The following is a 20338-nucleotide window of genomic DNA, read 5'->3' as shown; positions in this document are numbered from 1 at the left end:
TATCCAACCCATGACATCATTCTTGTAAGTTTGACATCATTTTCTTTAAAACAAATTGCAAATGTACAGATTGTCTGTAGAGCAACCAAACCACCTAAGACACCTCCTAGGCTCATATTTTGAATGTTTGTACTCTAGCACATAGTGCTATACTGGAAGTTAGGGTCTAGAAGTGTATGGGGCTTTGGACGTTATAACCTGGCCTCTAGTTCCACCCTTGCTCTCTGCTTTCTGTGCTGCAATATTGTTGAGGAAGCATTTGCCACATATACTTGCTACCGTGGCTTCCTTATGACAGTGGACTGGAGTCTTCTCAAACTATGAACCAAAAGAAATCTCTCCTCACTTAGGCTGTGTTCGTGGCATGGCCACAGCAATGTGAAAGTAACACATAACATAGTTTTTATTTCACTGATATAAAACTCTGTGAGGGCAAGGGAAAGAAAGAGAGTAGACAAAGAGATCAATCAACATCAAATATCCTTGATATCGGTGAAAAACATGAGACAGAAATTAAAGCAGGTTCATAAGCAGAGAACAACAGAGAAGGCATTCAGGTTCAGATTACACATTGATAGCCAGATTCTGCTGCCCCGAACATTGGGTTTAAGAGAGAAATGATTCAGTTAGTCACTGGTAATGGGAAGCACTTGATTTCCAAAAATTCTGAATGATTAATCATTTACCAATCATGTAGACAAATCTTGGCTATTATCAAACATGCATGTGACCATGTTTAATAGACAATTGAATCAAGTTTGTGACTCGGGTCAGAGACTATAGCTCAGGATATACTTTCAAGATTCACCAGAACATGGTATGTTTAAGACCATTGGTCTGCAGGAAAACATGAAGGGGGTGAGGCATGCATAGAGGATGCTGAGGAGGGGTCCCAGAGCACACCAACATTGACATCAAGGGGATGGGAGAAAGACCCAGGAAAAAAGATAGCCAAGGGGCAGGGAGCAACTCATGAGATTGGAGGAAATTTCTAAAGCTGATAGGACCTGTAAACTTGGAGAAGAAAGCTAATTTTGAGGTTAAAAAAATTGCCTAAAATATTGAAGACAAATGCTCTTTCAAAATGGGACTTGAGATTGGCCATTGTGGTTTGTAAGTGGGCATTTAAAACCTTGGAAATAGCTGCCCTGAAAACCTGGTGCTTCCCTGAAGGGTTTGTTCTCTCTTGGAAGAACCTCTTAGTTTTGGCTTCCCCATCCTCTCCATTCTTCTTTAATGTTCTTCGATGCTCCTCTCTGTTTCTCTTAATTTTCAAGCATCATTCTTATGTCATCAAACAGCTGACTGCCCCTAAGACCAAGCAAGCTCTATTTTCAAGAGTGTCCTATTCCAGAAGGCTGAGTACTTGCTTCTAGAATTGCAATGATGAATGGGAGATTATCATGGCCCTACAAAAGGATGATATGCAAATTTGTGAAGCATTCCATATTTTTTTTAAAAAAAAAATGAAATAATTAAAGTAGTTACAGAAGAAATCTGAGCTTTGCTTCCTCATATAATAATGTTCAACTCTTCATTCCTCAGGTCACTGTGTGGCCTCTTTTCACATGAATGTATTAGGAGACAGGCGTGGGAACAACCGCTGTTTATATACAAAAATTACTGTTAAAAGCATGTACCATCGAAGCAGATAGAACTGAAGGTAATCTCGGATTGTTTTTAGGAGAGAGGATGCTGATGTTTGGAAAGTGGTCTTTGGCATAAACAACCTGGACCATCCATCAGGCTTTATGCAGACCCGCTTTGTGAAGACCATCCTGCTACATCCCCGTTACAGTCGAGCGGTGGTAGACTATGATATCAGCGTGGTGGAGCTGAGTGATGATATCAATGAGACAAGCTACGTCAGACCTGTCTGCCTACCCAGCCCAGAGGAGTATCTGGAACCAGATACGTACTGCTACATCACAGGCTGGGGTCACATGGGCAATAAAAGTAAGTGAGTGTCCTCAGCCATGATTTCCCACTCTGCAATGAAAAGCTTAGGGTGGCTTTTAGGCTTTGCCCATTCACATGTAAAAACAGCCACATAGGGTAAATACTTAGCTTGTGTTATATTCTCCTCTCTAAGCCAATTGCACACACAAACCATCCATCATAACGCATAAATAAACTTGCCCAACCTGAGATGCAAACTCAAGCATTCTTCCATACAGCTCTGATCTTTCTTCAGAGAGCTACTACAATGTTTTGCAAGGTGTGACCTGCCCAACATCCCTGCTAGAGAGAACAGTGGTTTGGGCTATCTTTTGGCAGAATTGCTCGGAGGCTGTGTGGAATAATTAGGCAATTCCATTTCTGCAGCCAAGCTACAGTCATACTTTCAGTTTTGTAATTGATTTGTTCCTATCTACATAGGCAGCACATCCTTCTATGAGGAAGTGTGATACATATCTATTTAAATTGCTTAAATTGGGCTTCATGGAAAGTGATTTAAACACAAAACACATAGAAATAGTTTGACTTATTTAAGTAAGTCAAACTATTTTATTTATTTATGACTTATTAATAAGAGCCGAGAACAAAATAGTTGTGTCAGCTGCAGGAGTGGGCCATTCTTCTCTGAATGATGGCATCTTGATATTAGCCACAAAAACACCAATTTAAAGGAACTCGCCATCACTCCTATACATGGTTTTATTTTTAGCATTGTAACGAAATGAGCAGAATATAGTTCACAGTGTCTCTATTTGTGTCCATCACAAAATATCTATATAAACTCATAGTAGTAAGGTGTCATGGCACGTACGCCCCAGTCAGGAGATAGCATGAAGAACAGGCAAATGGATTCATTCTGGAAGATCGAATTGACCCTGGCCATTCCAATCTCTTGCGTTCTACAGAAAGAATGAGATGATCGTAGAACACATGAGATTATTACACAGGGAATGGATAGCACTGTGGCCTATAAGATGCTGGTGATATGAGCCTTGTCTACCCTAGTGTACAGTACACTGTTGACTGCAGTACTCATCATCATCCTTCTGGTTTGTTAGGCTTGTACTGCATCACATTTGTTTTCTCCAAAAGATTATTATTAGCACTGCTTCCTCATCATGGCTTCGAATCTGCATGGTTTTTAGGATGTGCAAATAAGATTTATGAGGTTTTGCTTGAAGACAGCCACTGTTATTCCTGAGAAACTTTAAGCAAGACAGAAGCCATATACTCTGTCTATTGTAAGCAAGAGATGATATTGTCCCTTTCAAATTTGTCACAGCCCCTAGGATGAAAGTTTCCACATCAGAACAAGGATCATAGGAACACATGTGAGGGGGGCCTCTCCCCGTGAAGGTCAGCAGGTTTTCTCTAATCCTAGAGCAGGATGGATATGCTGAGCTAAAAGCCCTGCCCTGTTCTCCTTTTCACAGCACATGTCAAGGGGACAAGCCAGTGGTTCTCACCCTTTCCAATACTGCAACCCTTTAATTCATGTTCCTGCTCTAATGGACCCCAACCATACATTTTAGCTACCTTATAACTGTAATTTTGCTACTGTTATTAGTCATAATATAAATATCTGTGAATGAGTCACTCAACCTCCATAGGGATCGCGACCTATGGGTTAAGAAATTCTTATTTAATTGATGTGTCTCATTAGAACAATAGGAGTTTCATCAGATAGATGGTTGCTATCAAAAGTTCTAAGTAGAAAATTCGGATTTCAAATAAATCTTCCCCTTGAGATGATACTTAAGGGAAACGATGTAGTTCTCTTGGTGTTATGAAAATATCCCTGCAATGGTAGCTCATTTTGTATTTTGCTGGCCACGCTTTTGTCAGTCTTATGCTCATGTGTGTTTCTCTTTCTTCTTCTTTTTTGAATGCAGTGCCCTTTAAGCTGCAGGAGGGGGAAGTCCGAATCATTCCTCTGGAGCAGTGTCAGTCCTATTTTGACATGAAGACCATTACCAATCGGATGATATGTGCTGGCTTTGAGTCCGGCACTGTGGACTCGTGCATGGTAAGCTGCCTTCTGACGACACCAGAAATCAGGATCCTCCATGACTTTCGTGAGCTTGCAGAGCTGATCACAAGTCATGTATGGTCCCTCAGGAACATTTATGAATATTACTCACTGCTAGGAGGACAGTTGAGGCAGCCCATCTCCTTTGATCAATTTGGTGACTAAGACAAGCCTAATTATGAGAGGCAAGTAGAAATCACAGCGTCTAATCCACCATCTTAAGCAGTAAGGTGACACTAGAGGACATTGCTAGGTATAACCATCATGACATTAGGACATACATTGGCAGCCCAGCTCCCATAGTATGTAAAAAGACTTCTGTCTACAATTGCTCGATATGTCATGGCCTTCATTTGACTACCAGCCTGTCATTGTCGCTGCCCCCAACCTCAGACAGGACTTATGGCCATTGCAATCTTCAAAACATGCCTTATATGCAGTGTTTGGGAGGTTTCAAACATTTACTTAAACATTCGGCAGCTATTGTGCTGAACTGTGTCTCTCTGGCATTCAAATGGACAAGTGCACAAAGTAACAAGGAAGTGAGGAGCAGGCTGTGGGTTTTCTACACTGCTGCTTTGTTGCTTTGGAGTGATCAAAGTGCTCCTCAGAGTTTTTTATTAAGCAAAGAAAAACCATGCTCATCACCAGCCCAACACAATTACATGACATTTGGAATGGTTCACTTTAGAACATTATGTACAACTGATTAATTGGGGGAGGTTTTAATTTTCCATTTTTGGGTACTCCCTACTTTTAGAAGATCAATCCAACTTAAACAATAAAATTGTTGAGATAATTAGTTTTGATGCATAAAGCCTTTTTTTAAAAAAAAATTTATGACATTTTGTGGTGTGTTCTATAAGTCTTCTGACCTCATGACAAGACAGAACAAAATTTCTTTCCTCAGTACATCAGTCCCTTTAAAACTCAGAATCCATCATGTTTATTGGAATGTTCAGTTTATACAGTGGAAAGCAGATGCCCTCCAAGGCTTACTATGGAAAACTTTGTTGAAATTTTCCAACTCAGCTGGTTTGGGCTATCCCTTAGGATGATAGCCCCACCACTAGATCTCTGAATTCCCATGACTAACATCATTTGCTATTCCTTGCAGGGAGACAGTGGTGGGCCTCTGGTTTGTGAACGACCCGGAGGACAGTGGACATTATTTGGTTTAACTTCATGGGGCTCCGTCTGCTTTTCCAAAGTTCTGGGACCTGGAGTGTACAGCAATGTGTCTTATTTTGTTGGCTGGATTGAAAGACAGATATATATTCAGACCTTCCTCCAAAAGAAATCTCAAGGATAATCAGAGACTTTGTGGGAAACCTACACGGAGAATGACCCTCTTGAATGGGAAGTGTGTCCTGACAAGAGCTGTATGAACAGGCGTTTCATGGGATGCTCAATATGCACTGCAGGACATCTCCTGTATGTGTTAGATGAGTTTTACTCAGGCTTTAATCGTTTTCAACGTTATCATTCATTAATTTCATGAATTCTTTTAAAAGCACAGAGCAAAGTAGTTTTTGTTCTCTTGCTAGGCTAACCTTGAATGTAGTGTGGAATTATCAATCCATAGAGACATTTGGAGCACTATAACGAGTTATAGAAAGCTCCTTTTCTACTATTACAAAACACACATGGAGATACATGCTGACTGATCTCCAGTTTCTGCTCAAGTCCAGTAGCTTAGGGGGCACATTTCAGAACTGTTCTTGGAGACTGGCTTTTAATTTATAAAAAGCCAAGATATTATACATGCTTTTATTATTTACTATACTCTTCTACATAATTTGAAGAAATTATGAAAGACAGAGAAAAGACCCACAGTGCTGATCTAGACAGCTGAAGTGTCAAGAATGTAAAATTCTCTAGCCAACAAAACTAACACTCAGTAGTAAGCATAAATCTATCCTTTCTGTATTCATATTAAGATTAAAATCTCCACCAGACTTGTCCCATTACTGGGGATTTTCGTGTATGTCGGATTTTAGATGACTGTGATGTCAAAAACCAGGTCAATCCTTGAGGAAATAATTTGTTTGCCTATGTTGGAATGAATGAGAACTTTTTCCATTCTGTAAGACATACAAGTTGAAAAGGAGAAATAAACCAATATCCCACCCCCAATTAAATCTGAAAATTAGTCTGCTTGTATTCACCCAAACCAGAAAAGTTACAGAAATATATTTCAAAGTGTAGCAAATGTTTCATGGAGTATAACATTTTGCAATTTCCCCCTCTAACTAGATGTCTAACATCTGGTATTGCCATTTTGCCTCATTGATAATTAAAACTAAATTTTAAAGATGACTTTAAGCACTGGGCCACTTTATAGGAATCAATTTCCAAAGCAATTAGTGGTTAAAAGTATTTTTTCCCACTAAAAAGCTTCAAAACACAAACCTTCATATATACTTAATTTAATTAGCCAGACATGAACTATGTAACATCCAAATGCCTTTTTGAACAAGTAGGATGCACTGCTAAACTTCACCAGCAACCAAACTGCCTCAGTATTGCAAACAGGGACTACCTGCAAATTTTATATGTGTATTTTGTACTCTTTTTCTAGATAGTTCAAATGCAAAACATTGTTTCAACCCTTATTCTCCATGTTATTCACCTCTTGCCCTGGAACTTGTTACAAAGAGTGTGTAGCAAATGGTTGTACTGTGGTCATGACTGTATGAAGGCTTAAGACCATCGGTCAACCGAGGGTCTTTTGTTATAATTGTTGGCACATAATTAATAAAATATTTTTTAGCATTGGTGACTTGTAGTCAGAAAAATGTACCTGTTGGACTTATTTAAACAATTTTAAATACAAATAAAATGATACAATCTTTTTTTATTTTTTTTTCTGGAGGACTATGGATAGAATATAGAGACCAAGTTCCAGAAAAGTGATCATCCCTCTAATAGCAGAGTGGTACCCAGTGTTGTATAGCTCACTCTCACAGGAACCTGCTCTTCTGAACTAGTAACTGTTTATCGTTAGTCTAATGAGTTGTTAATAATTTTAATTGTGGGTTGGAGAGATGGCTCAGTGGTTAAGAGAACCGTCTGCTCTTCCAGAGGTCCTGAGTTCAATTCCCAGAAACCACATGCTGGCTCACAACCATCTCTAATGAGATCTGATGCCCTCTTCTGGTGTGTCTGAAGACAGTGACATACACAGTCACATACATAAAATAAATAAATCTTTAAATAACAACAGCAGCAATAATAATAATAATAATAATAATAATAATAATAATAATGATAATTGTTCACAGAGTACTCAGAGAACATCAATCCTACTAAGAGAATGAGTAGTCCATTTTTGGAAGTGTTCCTCTGCTTTACAAACCTTTTATAACAAAATCATAATTTTAAACTCTTTGTTATTTGTTTTCTTGGATTCCTCAAACTTTGTTGAAATATTCTAAATATAAAGATAAAGTATACCACACTAGCTTTGTTAATTTTGCATAAAATTATTGTTCTATAAATTCAACCTTTTAAAAGCTTTACAGAGATCTGAAAATCTCCTCAGCGCAGGACAAGGTGTGTTTCAGAAGGTTTTTTTTTTTTTAATTAAAGAAAAATAGTTAATCACTACGTAATTAGACATAGCAATACTTTCTAGCAAGATACATAAATCATTGCATAAGGTATATAAATAGCTTCAGATTTATCCAACACATTAAGTTTGGAATTAATTTATGAGCAAAGTTATGAGGATTTTGGAGCTGTAGGTACAAGATTATAGCCCCATGACATAAACATTAATGCTTTCCTAAATTCTTATGTACAGGTAATTTACATTTTGGAAATGACCTGCTTCTTCCTCTCTTCATATTCCTTTAATTTTTATATTATAACCTTTTATTGCCTATGAGTATCGCTTTAAGGTTTATTTGGGAAGTGATGATCTCAAAGACTGAATTCCCGTTGCTATGGGGATGATGAATGATCTGAAATCAAGTGATTTTTTTTGTCCCCCATAGACAAAAAGCCCCAAACAGCATTCTGACAAAGGCACACCTTGGTGTTTTCCTTCTCAGCTCTAGCATCAATTACAGCCAAATTCAGAGAGTAGTTACAGAAGTGATGACAGTTTCCAGTGAACATCATTTATGAAATAATTTATTTAAAAAAATCTCAAGGAAGCAGAAGGCAGCTTCATTTAGACACATGGTTTTGTGACAGTTCCAGAAATCAGTCTATGTGAAAAGACCATTTAACAACGATACCAGGAAGGTACAGAAAGCAACTGGGGTGTACCCAGTGGGCAACAGTTAGGCCCTGAGAATAACAGTTTATAAGACTTTGATGTAGACACTGACCTTTAAACATAGAGGTTCATGAAGAGAATTCTAGACTACAAGGAGGTGGCAGCTGTCGGGTGGATATGGAAGCTTTGAAAGACTTCAACAAGAGTACATGACTTCACAGTAGCAAATTGACTCGACTAGTGTAATCTAGCTTCTAGGCACTAAATGAAGCCAGCATCCATGCGTGATTTGTCACAGCAGAAACCTTGCTACAGATATCTCTACCCTCCAGCATGTTTATTTTTCTAAGAGCCTCGGAGATTCCCATTCTGTAGAGGGCACAACACACAGAAACTAGTGAGCACTGTTACAACTATGAACTCTCAAGCGGTCTTGGGAAGACTTTCCAAGATGAGTGTCCCATTTTAATGTGGGTGTCATCAATTTTAGAACCCAGGAGTTGCTCACGGCCTGTAGGCTCAGCTGATTGTGTTTCTCGGCCATTTGTCTGTTTCCTGGTTGACAACATCTGCACATAGGGAGTGTCTGCGTCTACTCAGTAACAGAGTAAACAGTAAGCAGAGCAGAAGGCAGCCTGGTGCTGTTGAAAACTCTAGCCTTCTTCCTTGCCCTTCCCTACAAAGGCTCTGCTTAGCACAAAGCTGAGATGATCGTGCTGACAAGCACGGTTAGTCGGGGGACCATGAATAAGCCTTCTCTCCTGACAAATAAAAGGCTCTGGGGAATTTGTCTTCAAATTAATGAGTTTTTCTCATGAACAATTTTTAAAAGTACTTTCTTTTTTCATAAGGAGAATTCAGGTTGGATCTCTCCTAAAGCATTTTTTTTCAAATGCACGAGGCTTATCTGTAAAATAAATATATTTCAAATAAGTTTCTTTGATAATGACTGCATTTATAAGACAATTAAAATTCCTTTACAAAAATCAAAAAGTTTCACAAAGACAACATATTATCCTGAATTAAATATTCCATTTCCCTAAACTCTGCTCAGGTCAAACGCTCTCCCTTGTTTACAAATGTCCACAGGTATATAATTGTAGACATGCTCTTGATTTTTTTCATGCCACCCCAAATGCTGATGCCCCTTGTACAAAGCCACAAGTAATCCATCTTCACTTCTGAGAGATGCCTCTTCTACATCCTTCCAAACTTGAAAGACTGCCAGCAACTCTAAACAGGGTATCCTGAGTGTTTAACTTGCTGAGGGTCCAGTCATCTTTGAGGCCCCAGGTTCAGAGTAGTAGAGGTCTAGCACCGTCTCACATGTGCTTTGTTCAACAGTACACACTGTTGCTGACTTCATCGCAAGGACAGCGGAAGAGCCAGGCGTGGGTCTTCCTGACTTAGCAGCTGATTGGCTGGCACACGTAGATGCCCCATGATTGACCTTTGCAGTCCCTCTCCACCTCTTGAGAGCTTCTGCTCTCTCCTCTGGAGGTAGTCTGTCAAAGTACTTGGCTCGGAGAATTGGAGATGGAAACACGGATCCCTGAAGAACTCGGTACACAAACCTAGGTTACAAAGAACATCGTAGAATTATGTTCACTCCCATTGCATCAGGGGGCCCACGGAGAATACTGATCAGTTAAAAAAAAAAAAAAAGGAAATAATCACTCAGCTTCTGAGATAGAGGAAGGTAAGACAGCTATAAAATGGAGATTAAGAATAATATTAAACTGAGCATGGTGGTAAGCTTTTATAATTCTAACACTTAGGAGGTTAAATTAGAGGGAGTAGCCATGAGTTCAAGGCCGCCTTAAGCTTGACAGTAAGTTTCAGGACAGTTTGGGTTACTGGGCAATACCCTGATTTTAAAAACTCAAAATAATGAGAAAATATTAAGCAACTTAATATTTGTTTAACATTAGCAAATAGTAAGCACCCTCTAAATGGCTGCCAAATATGCATAAAGACTCCCTTCTTCTCCCGCCACAATGGTAATAAAGTTCAACATGACTTTTGTGGAGGGAAATAGCCAAAGCACAGGAGACTCTTCAGCACGAGTGAAGATGGGTCCCGTTAGCAGCTCCATCCCGAGACCCACAGGAAGCTTCTTTTCTTTTGGCATGCGATAGATGTTGTACTCTGTAATAATATGTAGGGGAATCTTTACGAGGTAACAAGGCTATGTGGGTCTGCTCATCCACCTTTGCCAGGGGTGGATGCAGCATTAAGGTTTCATCCTGGGATGACCTGCTTGGACCTTGACGTGGGACTCCCCAGCCTCCAGAGATCCAAGCTCGGACATTTCTGTTTGTCAGTTACCCAGTTTGACTATTCTGTTGGAGCTGTAAGGCAGACCAAGGCAAGGGCTTAGGGGATGGCAGAGCAAAAGATAGGACATGATAAATCCCCAGATAATCCCATGAAGCAAGGTCTCTTTATTCCTGGGAGCTATCCATCAAATTGGATCTTTCCATGACAGAGACATATACGTCTTCACTCACTTCATCTTGGCCTGCTGATGGTACAACAGCTGAAACCAATATTTTAGCTAGCATGCAGGCTGGCTTTCTCATTGCTGAACAGGGTGGTCTGCGATTCATTCTTAGCAGTTACTTGAAGCCTCTGATTCCATGTACTTACTGTCTTGAGAAGCAAACAAAATTACATACCTGGGCAGAAGCGCTACGCAGGTTGTAAGAACACAAACTAAGTAGAACACAGGGTCTAGCATGTGCTTCTGCATAATCCCGTAGGGGTTTGAGGGTGGGTTGCAAGTGACACATAAGGCTCCAAAAGCCAAGGCAAAGAAAAAGTAGGACAAGATGCTCCCAACAATGACCAGCATGTGGATCCAAGTCTGAAAGACAGAAAGGGCCCGGAAAGGAATGCTTACTGATGGCAAAACCCTCTCTGTTAAAGGAACAAAGTACATCGGAGCTCTGAGTGGCTCATGTTACAGACCTTACCACACAAGACCCAAGGGCATAAGGGAAGACCATCATTCAAGAGTGGCTTGTGTTAGTGTTTGAATTCTACAAACTTAAATCAAAAGTCAATGGGCAATTCTGTTGTCTGGTTTAGTTTGTACTGCCCATGTACCAGCAAGTGCTTGAATTTCCTTTTTCTTTTTTATATAATCCCTCATTTGTTTTCTTATACAGCCACTCATTGATTTGATTAAAGGTGTTACCTTACTTCAGTAATCTTCAAAACTTCAGCTATTCACATATCTAGTAGAAACTACATTTGCTCAGCCATACTCTAATTCTCTTCCCTGAGTTAGTATTCAAGTGGCCTGCAGCTCTCTACTCCCCTTCAATAAAGCAAGGATCAATGAGTGGGGACGGACATTTAGAACTCTCAGTGGAGAAGCTTGTAAGAGCTGCTGTGCCTTCTTCCATGGCGCTTAGTGCAGCATGTGTCACACCCAGCAGTGTGCATACTGTTGGTGTGTGTGTGTGTGTGGGGTTGGCTTTCCTCCTACTCGAAACACTGTCATTATAAACCTCTTCTCTAGAACTGTAATTTTCAAATAAGGTGTAATTCACTCTTACTTTGTTTTCGACTATGCAAAGTGTTTCCCCAAAGGACATGTCTTTGCATAAGTCACAAAGATTGTTCATGTTTTATAAAATGTAGCTTTCTAGAAAATGTTGGGTAATTCCATGTTTAACAATGTCATGCCTCTAGAACAATGGGTTTATTCTTTATTTATTCTTGCTTTCTATATTCTTTCTTCCTTTTCTCCCTCCCTCCCTTTTCCCCTCTCTTGCATTCATTTCTTTGTCTCTCTTCCTTTCCTCCTTCCCTCCCTCCCTCTGTTCTTTCTTTCTTCCTCCCTCCCTCTTTCTTTCTCTTTCTTTCTTTCTTTCTTTCTTTCTTTCTTTCTTTCTTTCTTTCTTTCTTTCTTTCTTTCTTCCTTCTTCCTTCTTCCCTCCCTCCCCTTTCTCTCTTCCTTCCTTCCTTCCTTCCTTCTTTCCTTCCTTCCTTCTCTCCTTCCTTCCTTTCTGCTTTTCTTGTTCAAATACTCTCCATTGAATTTGAGCACTATCCAGTGTCTTTTTCTCTCCTTATGTGCTTCTACAAGTGAGACGATGACATGGCAGCCCATAGTTGTAAATGAGTTGACATAAGGAAGTGAATATGCAGAATGCTGGGTAAAACTGCCCAGGAAGTGAGAGGTGGCCACAATACAGGAGCAAGAGTTTGAAGGACATGTTATTCATGAGCTCAAAATGGCTAACTCTTCTAGAAAGGGCACTACAAAGTCCATGAGCTCTGGTTGTACATTCTCTGGCAGGAGAAGCACTACTTCAAGATGGAACTTCTACAGAGACACTTCTGTATTTTTAGCTTTATCTATCCTTCTTGGAGAGAACACTCAACATTGAGTATAGTGTTAGCAACACACTCCTCTCATTCTAAAGCCTGGGACTGAAGCCAAGGACTAAGGACTCCATCACCTGAAACTGGGACTCAGGGACAGAGAGGCAAGAGAAGAAGAAAATGCATGAAGTGGGTTCAGACCAGTATGGATTCTGACAAGTATACCCACTAGTTTCTCCTCCCTGGCCCTCTGTTGGCTCCCTGAGAATTTCATGTTTGTTGAACCATAGTTTCTCAACGTAATTTTCAGAGCAGTTCTACTTGCTTAGGTTATCCAGAATGGACTGTTGCTGCTTTGAATGAGTGAACCCCAACTGGTATACACGATGTGTCAGTTCCTCTGGACACACACAAAGTCTGTGGCAGGTCTTTTGGAAGAACCAAAAGTATCCCTGACAATTGATTAGAAGTTAAACAGATGTTCAGCCAACCTGCTGTTTGCATGTTAACACTGTATCACATTTAGGATTTATAAGATCATCCTTGCATAAGAAAAGCATAGGATGCCAAGAATATGTCCATTCCTACTTTATAACTTGTTAAAATAATGATAATATAGCATCATTTATTTTAAACCATAACCTCACTCATGAATTCCTGTTTGAAATCCATTTATTTACCCTGATAGTAAATACACTCCCCAAATGGTCTGGTATCTTCCTCTTCACTCACAAGGGTTACTCTGACTTAGCCTTCTCTCTGACACTGGGTTACGTGGTGAACAAAACTGCCCTGAGCCCTGAGCTCACAGAGATTGTAATTTGATGAGGAAGATGAACACGAATCAGATAATCCCATCATTAAATGAATAATATAAATTATTTTTAAGCTTATGAATAAAAGCAAGAGAGTCAGATGGGCTAATGATGAGTCAGGAAAAGTTGAAGGGGTAAAGAGTGAGTGCTGAGATACACAATGATCTAAAGTATTATTTTTGAAGTTGGTAAAAGTTATAAATACAAGGTCTGGTGGTTTGAATAGGTATGGCCCCTGCAGACCCTTGTGTTGGAATGCCTGGCCATAGAGAATGGCACTATGAAGAGGTGTGGCCTTGTTGGAGGAACTGTGTCACTCTATTGGCAGGCTTTGAGGTAATATGTATAAATATATGTTCAATGTGGTACATAGTCTCTTTCTTGCTGCCTGCAGACTAAGATGTAGAACTCTCAGCTCCTCCAGCACCATGTCTGCCTGCATGCTGCCATGCTTCCTACCATGATGACAAAGGACTGAACTTCTGAAACTGTAATCAAGCCCCAACTAAATGATTTACTTTATGAGTTGCCTTGGTCATGGTGTCTCTTCATGGCACTATAACCCTAACTAAGACACAGGAGAATCTAAAAGTATCTCCACAAATAGCGATGGCAAGTAGAGAGGTTTTGATGTTGACAATGAACTGAAAGCATCTGAGGAGCTGGAAGAGGAATGACATTGTGCCATCCCTTGACTAATGAAATGAAGCTAGGCATGAGTTAAGAGTCTCACTGCATGAGTTCTGATGAGCTGTATTAGGGTTTTCGAGTTCATCCCAAGTGTAATAAGAAAATATATAAAAAGAAATCTTTACCCAAAAATAAAAAAATAAAAAATATTTTATATTATCTCAAGGACATTTAGTAAAGACAACAGAATGGGGTCATGGCGCAGGATGTCGTTGACTTTGGTCCAAAGCATCAGCTTGGTCTCAAAACCTATTGGGCACAGATGGTGAATTCTTGTCCACTGAATAATACACACTGCTATGAAGTTCCTACCAGTGACTGAAACAAAGACAAGGGCACCATTCCCTTTTCCTAGACTTACCATCATGGCACCTGGTGATCCTGAGTTTTTCCCTGAAAGACCCTTTTCCCACAGTCTCATGGCTCTTATGAGGACTCAGCAGGCCCACTGCTAACAGAAGACATCCCCCCAAGCATAGGAATGCACTCACCAAACTCTTGCTTTCAATCACCAGGTGGAGGAGAATGATGAACAGAGCTGCTGTGTTCAAGGGATTCCCAAAGGTAAAGATGTCAATGCCAGAGTCCTGGTAGGTCTACAAGGAAAGAACAGGGGGTGAGCGTGAGGAGCTGCACACACTTGTTAGAGGAACACCATTTTAACTCTGGCTCAAATGTAGCTAGAGCATTCTCTGCAATAGTTCTACTAACTGGTTACTTAGGGAAAAGGACCATTTCCAGGAAAGAGACTCCCAGGTAGACTGTCTTTGTACATTGTGAGTTTTTAGGTGGAATTCCTCTTCATTCTGAATCATAATTCTGGAAGCATCTGTTCATAGTTTTAGCTCCTGAAGGCACACAGACATATCAAATGCATTTCACCTAATACATCACTGAAGCAGCAATAAGCAACCTAAGCTTATACTTCTAGGTAAACACCACCTTCTCCTACCCGTGCATCTTGAAGTTCTTACGCCATTCCTCAAATGATACAATTCCCTGCTTTTTCAGTTGTTCCTATTTCTGAATGTACTTGCAGTTGCTTTGTATAAATTCCTCTTGAAGAGTAATATAGCCACATATTCAAGGGAGCCTAATTCAAGTAATTTAATTTGAACAGGGCAGAGAAACTGACAGCCTAGTGAGTGAGCATCATTGGCTTTTACTGTCAATGCTGTGATCTGCCAACCTATTTCATGGTCACACACATGTTTCTTTCTGGAATAAGGTGCAGACAGGTACTTGCAACCATGTCTGTTGTGCTCCGTGCCAGTGTGAACGTTTAAAATGAACTTTTTCACACTCTTTGCCTACTTCTATTACCTTCTAACTTATTTGTAAAAAGTGGTTTCTATTAAATTTTGAAGATAGTCTGTATTTAAATTTAATATTGTATGTAATGCTGATAGAATTAGCCTCCTAATAAAGCTCTTATATTTCTTATGTTAAGTTTTGGATAATTTTTTTATATGGCCAAAATTTAAATTTTATTTAAGCCACTGGAAAAAAATCAGTAGACAATTTAGTGTTAACAAGAGACCTAAGAGAACTCAACTGAGTACTTAATTAAATCCATGAGCTAGCATATTGGGTGTGTGTGTGTGTGGGGGGGGTTATAAGACAGTCAACTGGAGACCAGAAGCAAAGTACATAGAAGCACCATTGATTCATTAGTGGCAAACACACCAAGCAAACAATGACTTACAAAGTAAGGCACAAAGAAGCAGACCAGGCTTTGATAAAAGGCATCCAACAAGGTGATCCAGAAGGTGACGGGCAAGTATTCCTGGAGATGAAATACAAATCGGAAAGAAGTAAAAGTTAACAAGAGTCAGAGCAAAATAATAATCTATTCCTTCGTTCTCTGTTTCATGATGCATGGTGGGAGAATGAAGCCAGCAAGCGAAGACATCTTCTCTGTTGTACCGGTATGGCTGGAAATGTAACAACCGTAAAGGAATTCTGATCCATTTAAAGAGTGGCTGGACCAGTTTACAATTCCATAAACAGTGACTGAAGGTTTCTTTGTCCTCCAATCCTTTCCAGCATGTCAGGTGTTTTGTAGCTCTTAGCCATTGTGCATTGGGTAAGATGTATGAATACATGCATGTGTGTGTGTCTTTATATATACACATATACATGTAACAATAACAACTGAAGAAAAAGAGGTCATGATTTTGAGAGGAGACAGGGTGAGATGGGAGAAGTTAGAAGGAGGAAAAGGAAGGAAAAAATAATGTAATTATGTTTTAATTAAAAAATAAAATAAGGTGTACTTTATCAGGATCAACAAGTATGTACTCGTGCATGTGTGTGTTTGTGTATGAATGTGCATGTGTGTTTGCATATGTGCATATGTGTGTATGCTGCTTCTGCTTGGGACAGACTGAACTACAGGCCACATATGTTAAGCATGAACTCTGCCACTGAGCTGTATCCTAAGCCCTTGTGTGTCTATGAAATACTGGAAGCAGGGATAGCTAGTTGTAATAACTTTCCATGCCTACTGATCAGAAAGCATTATTCTAAAATGTATCCAAACCCATCACTGATCTCTGCATATATTGTCCCCCACCATTACCATCAGCTTTGTCTAGGATCCACTAGACAGCCATCTTAGCAACCTTCTACACTCCCCTCTGTACCCTCAACACAGTCTCTCATGTTATAATCTGAATGTCCTCTATCTCTCATGTTATAATCTGAATGTCCTCCAATCATCTTATGTCTTCTAAGCGTGGTTCCAGCTGCAGGTACTGTTGAGAGATTTGGGAATCTAAGAGTGAGGCCTGGCGGGCAGAAGTAGGCCAGCCGAACTCTAGCTTTGTCTGCCCAAGTGCTGAGTCTTTGAATTGCTCTGTCCACCATCTTCAATCTTCTCTCCTCCTGTCCCTCCTAACATGACCAGCCATAAACAAAACAAAACAAAAAAGAAAAGACAAAAAAACCTGTAAGGTAAAAGAAATCTTTCCTCACATAATAGGTTATGTCAAGTATTTGGTTATAATAATGAGAAAAAGAAAGTTGAAATAAAATGAAATAGAGCTATAAAGCTAAGCAGAAGCTTCTCAGAACAAGAAATAAAATGGCTAGTAAATAATTTAAGAACATTCAATACCCTTTGGCTATCAGGGAAGTGCAAATTAAAACTAAAATATGATGTTTCAGTCAGAATGGCCATGGTCAGGAATACACATGGCAACAAATGGAGGTACAGATGTGGGGAGAGGGGCATCCTTACACAGTCTTGGTTGGATTAGGGCAGCCACTCTGGAAATCAATCTGGACGTTTCTCAAGAAACCAGAATTAGAGCAAGTATTTGATCCAGCTTTAGCACTTCTGGACAAACCCAAAGGACTCTACATCCTACTTCGAAAATACTTAGAAGTCCATGTTCATTGCTGCTGTAGTCAAGATACCTAGAAAACAGACCCAACCTAGATGCCCACCAACTGATGAGTGGATAATGAAATCATGGTTCACGTCCACTGGGCATATTGGACAATGAGTGGATGGAACCATGTGGACAGTGAGTAGATGGAAGATCATGTGGATGGTGAGCTGATGGGAAAAAGTGACTGCTTTCAGGATGGGACTCCTCTGGCTGTACATTTATATACTTTGTGGGAGAGAGAGTCTGGAGGGAGCTTTAGAAAGCCAGGACAAGACCTCACATAACATAAAACTACTCTGGAGGCCATGTTCAAGGAAAGGACAGATCCTAAAAGAGAAATGCAATGGAACTGCCTTTTTCCTATGTGTATGTGCAGGAACTCTGCCCACTAGATTGAATTTTTATGAAATAAGAGAGCTTAACAGAACACTGTGCACAAAGGAATGATCATGGGGCTCAAGGGCTGGATGCAATGAGCTCAATTCTAGCAAAAACAAGAATGAAGTAGTCAGCCTATACAAAGGGGTTTTCAAGTCACTCTTGTAACACTTGCCACTGAAAGCTTCTGCTCCTGGGGCACATGTGACTTAGCTGGGGCCTGGGGTGCTGAAAAGTGTTCAATGGCTCTAATCACACAGTCTACCATCTGGGCCTTGAACTAAAGGCAGACTGGATGGCTCTAGGGAAGCTCATTGTTCAGTTTCAGAGGACTGTGTGCTACTAAAGGTTTATGCAGATCTCTTTCTCCTGGCAGCTGAATGTGTGGCTTCTCTTTGCTGGTTGTTCCTGTCAGGTGTAGACACTGAATCACTGACTATCAGAAATGATGTTCAAGTCAGAATAAAGTTTGAGAAAATAAAGGCATCGTTTAAAACCTCTTTCATCGAATATGCCCAGGATCAGAGGTGAGGAGGACACAACATCTGTCCCAATACCGGGAGTACCTGGGACCAGCAGGACTAGGTACACAGGAACTCCACCAGCCCAGTGGCTCTGGTTGTTTTCAGTTTGTCTAGGCCAACTGGTGCCCTGAGCAGACCTTGGGTGAAAGCTCTGCAGCCCGTCCCACAACACCCAGAGGAAGCTCCACTCCCAGGTGGTCAAACAAGCCCAGGATCACAGGATCCCAGAATCACAGGATCACAGAGACAACTTGACTCTGGAGAGTTCTGACACAACCAGGATCACAGGAAGGACAGACTCCAGTCAGATATAGCAAAGGCAGGTAGCATAGAGATAACCAGATGGTGGGGGGCAAGCATAAGAATATAAGCAACACAAACCAAGGTTACTTGGCATTATCAGAACTCAATACTCCCACCATAGCAAGTCCTGGACATACCATCACACTGTAAAAGCAAGATTCAGATCTAAAATCACTTCTAATGATGATGATACAGGACTTTAATAAAGACATAAATAGCACCCTCAAAGAAATACAGGAGAACACAGGTAAACAGCTAGAAGTCCTTCAAGAAGAAACACAAAAATCCCTTAAAGAACTACAGGAAAACACAATCAAACAGGTGAAGAAAATGAGCAAAACCATCCAGAATCTAAAAATGGAAATAGAAACAATAAAGAAATCAGAAAGAGAGACAACCCTGGAGATAGAAAACCTAGGAAAGAAACCAGGAGTCATAGATGCAAGCATCACCAATAGATTACAAGAGATATAAGAGAGACTCTCAGGGGCAGAAGACACCATAGAAAACACTGACACAACAGTGAAAGAAAATGCAAAAAGTAAAAATCTCCTAACCCAGAACATCCAGGAAACCCAGGATGCAATGAGAAGACCAAACCTAAGGATAATAGGTATAGAAGAGAGTGAAGACTCCTCCCAATGTAATGGGTCAGTAAATATCTTCAACAAAATTATTAGAAGAAAACTTCCCTAACCTAAAGAAAGAGATGCCTAGGAACATATAAGAAGTCTACAGAACTCCAAATAGACTGGACCAGAAAAGAAATTCCTTCTGTCCCATAATAATAAAAAAACCAAATGCACTAAACAAAGAAAGAATTTTAAAAGCAGTAAGGAAAAAAGTCAAGTAACATACAAAGGCAGGCCTATCAGAATTACACCAGACTTCTCACCAGAGACTATGAAGGCTAGAAGATCCTCGGCAGATGTCATACAGACCCTACAAGAACACAAATGCCAGCCCAGGTTACCATACCCAGCAAAACTCTCAATTACCATAGATGGAGAAAACAAGATATTCCATGACAAAACAAAATGTACACAATATCTTTCCACAAATCCAGCCCTACAAAGGATAATAGATGGAAAACATCAACATAAGGAGCAAAACTACACCCTAGAAGAAGTAAGAAAGTAATCTTTCAACAAACCCACATAAACCTAATTCCACTTCTTACAACAAAAACAACAGGAAGTAACAATTACTTTTTCTTAATATCTTAATATGAAAATTAATATTACCAGCATATCCTAATCAGTTGAAATCCAAAAATATGAGGAATTAGAAATTTGTTGATTGTCATCCAATGGTCTCTCTAATTTGGTAATTGGAGAAATAGGTCCAATATTGTACACTCTCTATACACTTTCAGCTTGTTTGTTCGTGACAGTGTCTTGCTGTATACAACATAATGGTCTTGACATCTTGCTTCTCCTATCTCAGCCTCTCTATTAGTAGTATTGTTTACTTAATGTTTTTACACTATATTATGGTTTTCAGAACAGCTTACATAGTTCAAAAGTATTTATATACCCAAAAGAAACATAGACGATTAACTGGGGAGTTGCTTGTAAGAGAACAACAAAGAGTGAGACTGAATGCTTTGCTTGATGTTTTTAACTCTTGTATCTAGTTTGAAGAAGAGGACTTTATAAGTTACTCTTTCTCTGAGATGAATGCTT

At 39.9% G+C, this 20338-nt stretch overlaps 2 protein-coding genes across 6 annotated transcripts in view; one reads left to right on the top strand and one right to left on the bottom strand.

Annotated features, from left to right (window-relative positions):
- Corin (corin, serine peptidase) overlaps window positions 1–6768 on the top strand; it is a 211355-nt gene extending 204587 nt beyond the window's left edge. For all 4 annotated transcript variants that reach the window (XM_031342604.1, XM_031342603.1, XM_031342602.1 and 1 more), the window contains 3 exons: window positions 1685–1956; window positions 3852–3985; window positions 5106–6768. In XM_031342604.1, the coding sequence (XP_031198464.1) occupies window positions 1685–1956; window positions 3852–3985; window positions 5106–5300 (601 nt within the window). In that variant the 3' untranslated portion in view covers window positions 5301–6768. The remainder of the gene's footprint in view (window positions 1–1684; window positions 1957–3851; window positions 3986–5105) is intronic.
- Window positions 6769–8109: 1341 nt separating this feature from the next.
- Window positions 8110–20338, bottom strand: part of Atp10d (ATPase phospholipid transporting 10D (putative)) — a 90607-nt gene continuing 78378 nt past the window's right edge. Inside the window, exons 20-23 of one of the 2 annotated variants that reach the window (XM_031342599.1) lie at window positions 15759–15839; window positions 14545–14649; window positions 10892–11079; window positions 8110–9787 (exon numbers count right to left, since the gene is read on the bottom strand). In XM_031342599.1, coding sequence (XP_031198459.1) covers window positions 9469–9787; window positions 10892–11079; window positions 14545–14649; window positions 15759–15839 — 693 coding nt within the window. In that variant the 3' untranslated portion in view covers window positions 8110–9468. The remainder of the gene's footprint in view (window positions 9788–10891; window positions 11080–14544; window positions 14650–15758; window positions 15840–20338) is intronic. The other variant, XM_031342600.1, reaches the window with a different exon arrangement.

This window comes from Mastomys coucha, unplaced genomic scaffold (genome assembly GCF_008632895.1).
Source record: "Mastomys coucha isolate ucsf_1 unplaced genomic scaffold, UCSF_Mcou_1 pScaffold22, whole genome shotgun sequence".
In the NCBI taxonomy this organism is placed as follows: domain Eukaryota; kingdom Metazoa; phylum Chordata; class Mammalia; order Rodentia; family Muridae; genus Mastomys; species Mastomys coucha.
This window is presented reverse-complemented; position numbering and strand designations above follow the sequence as displayed.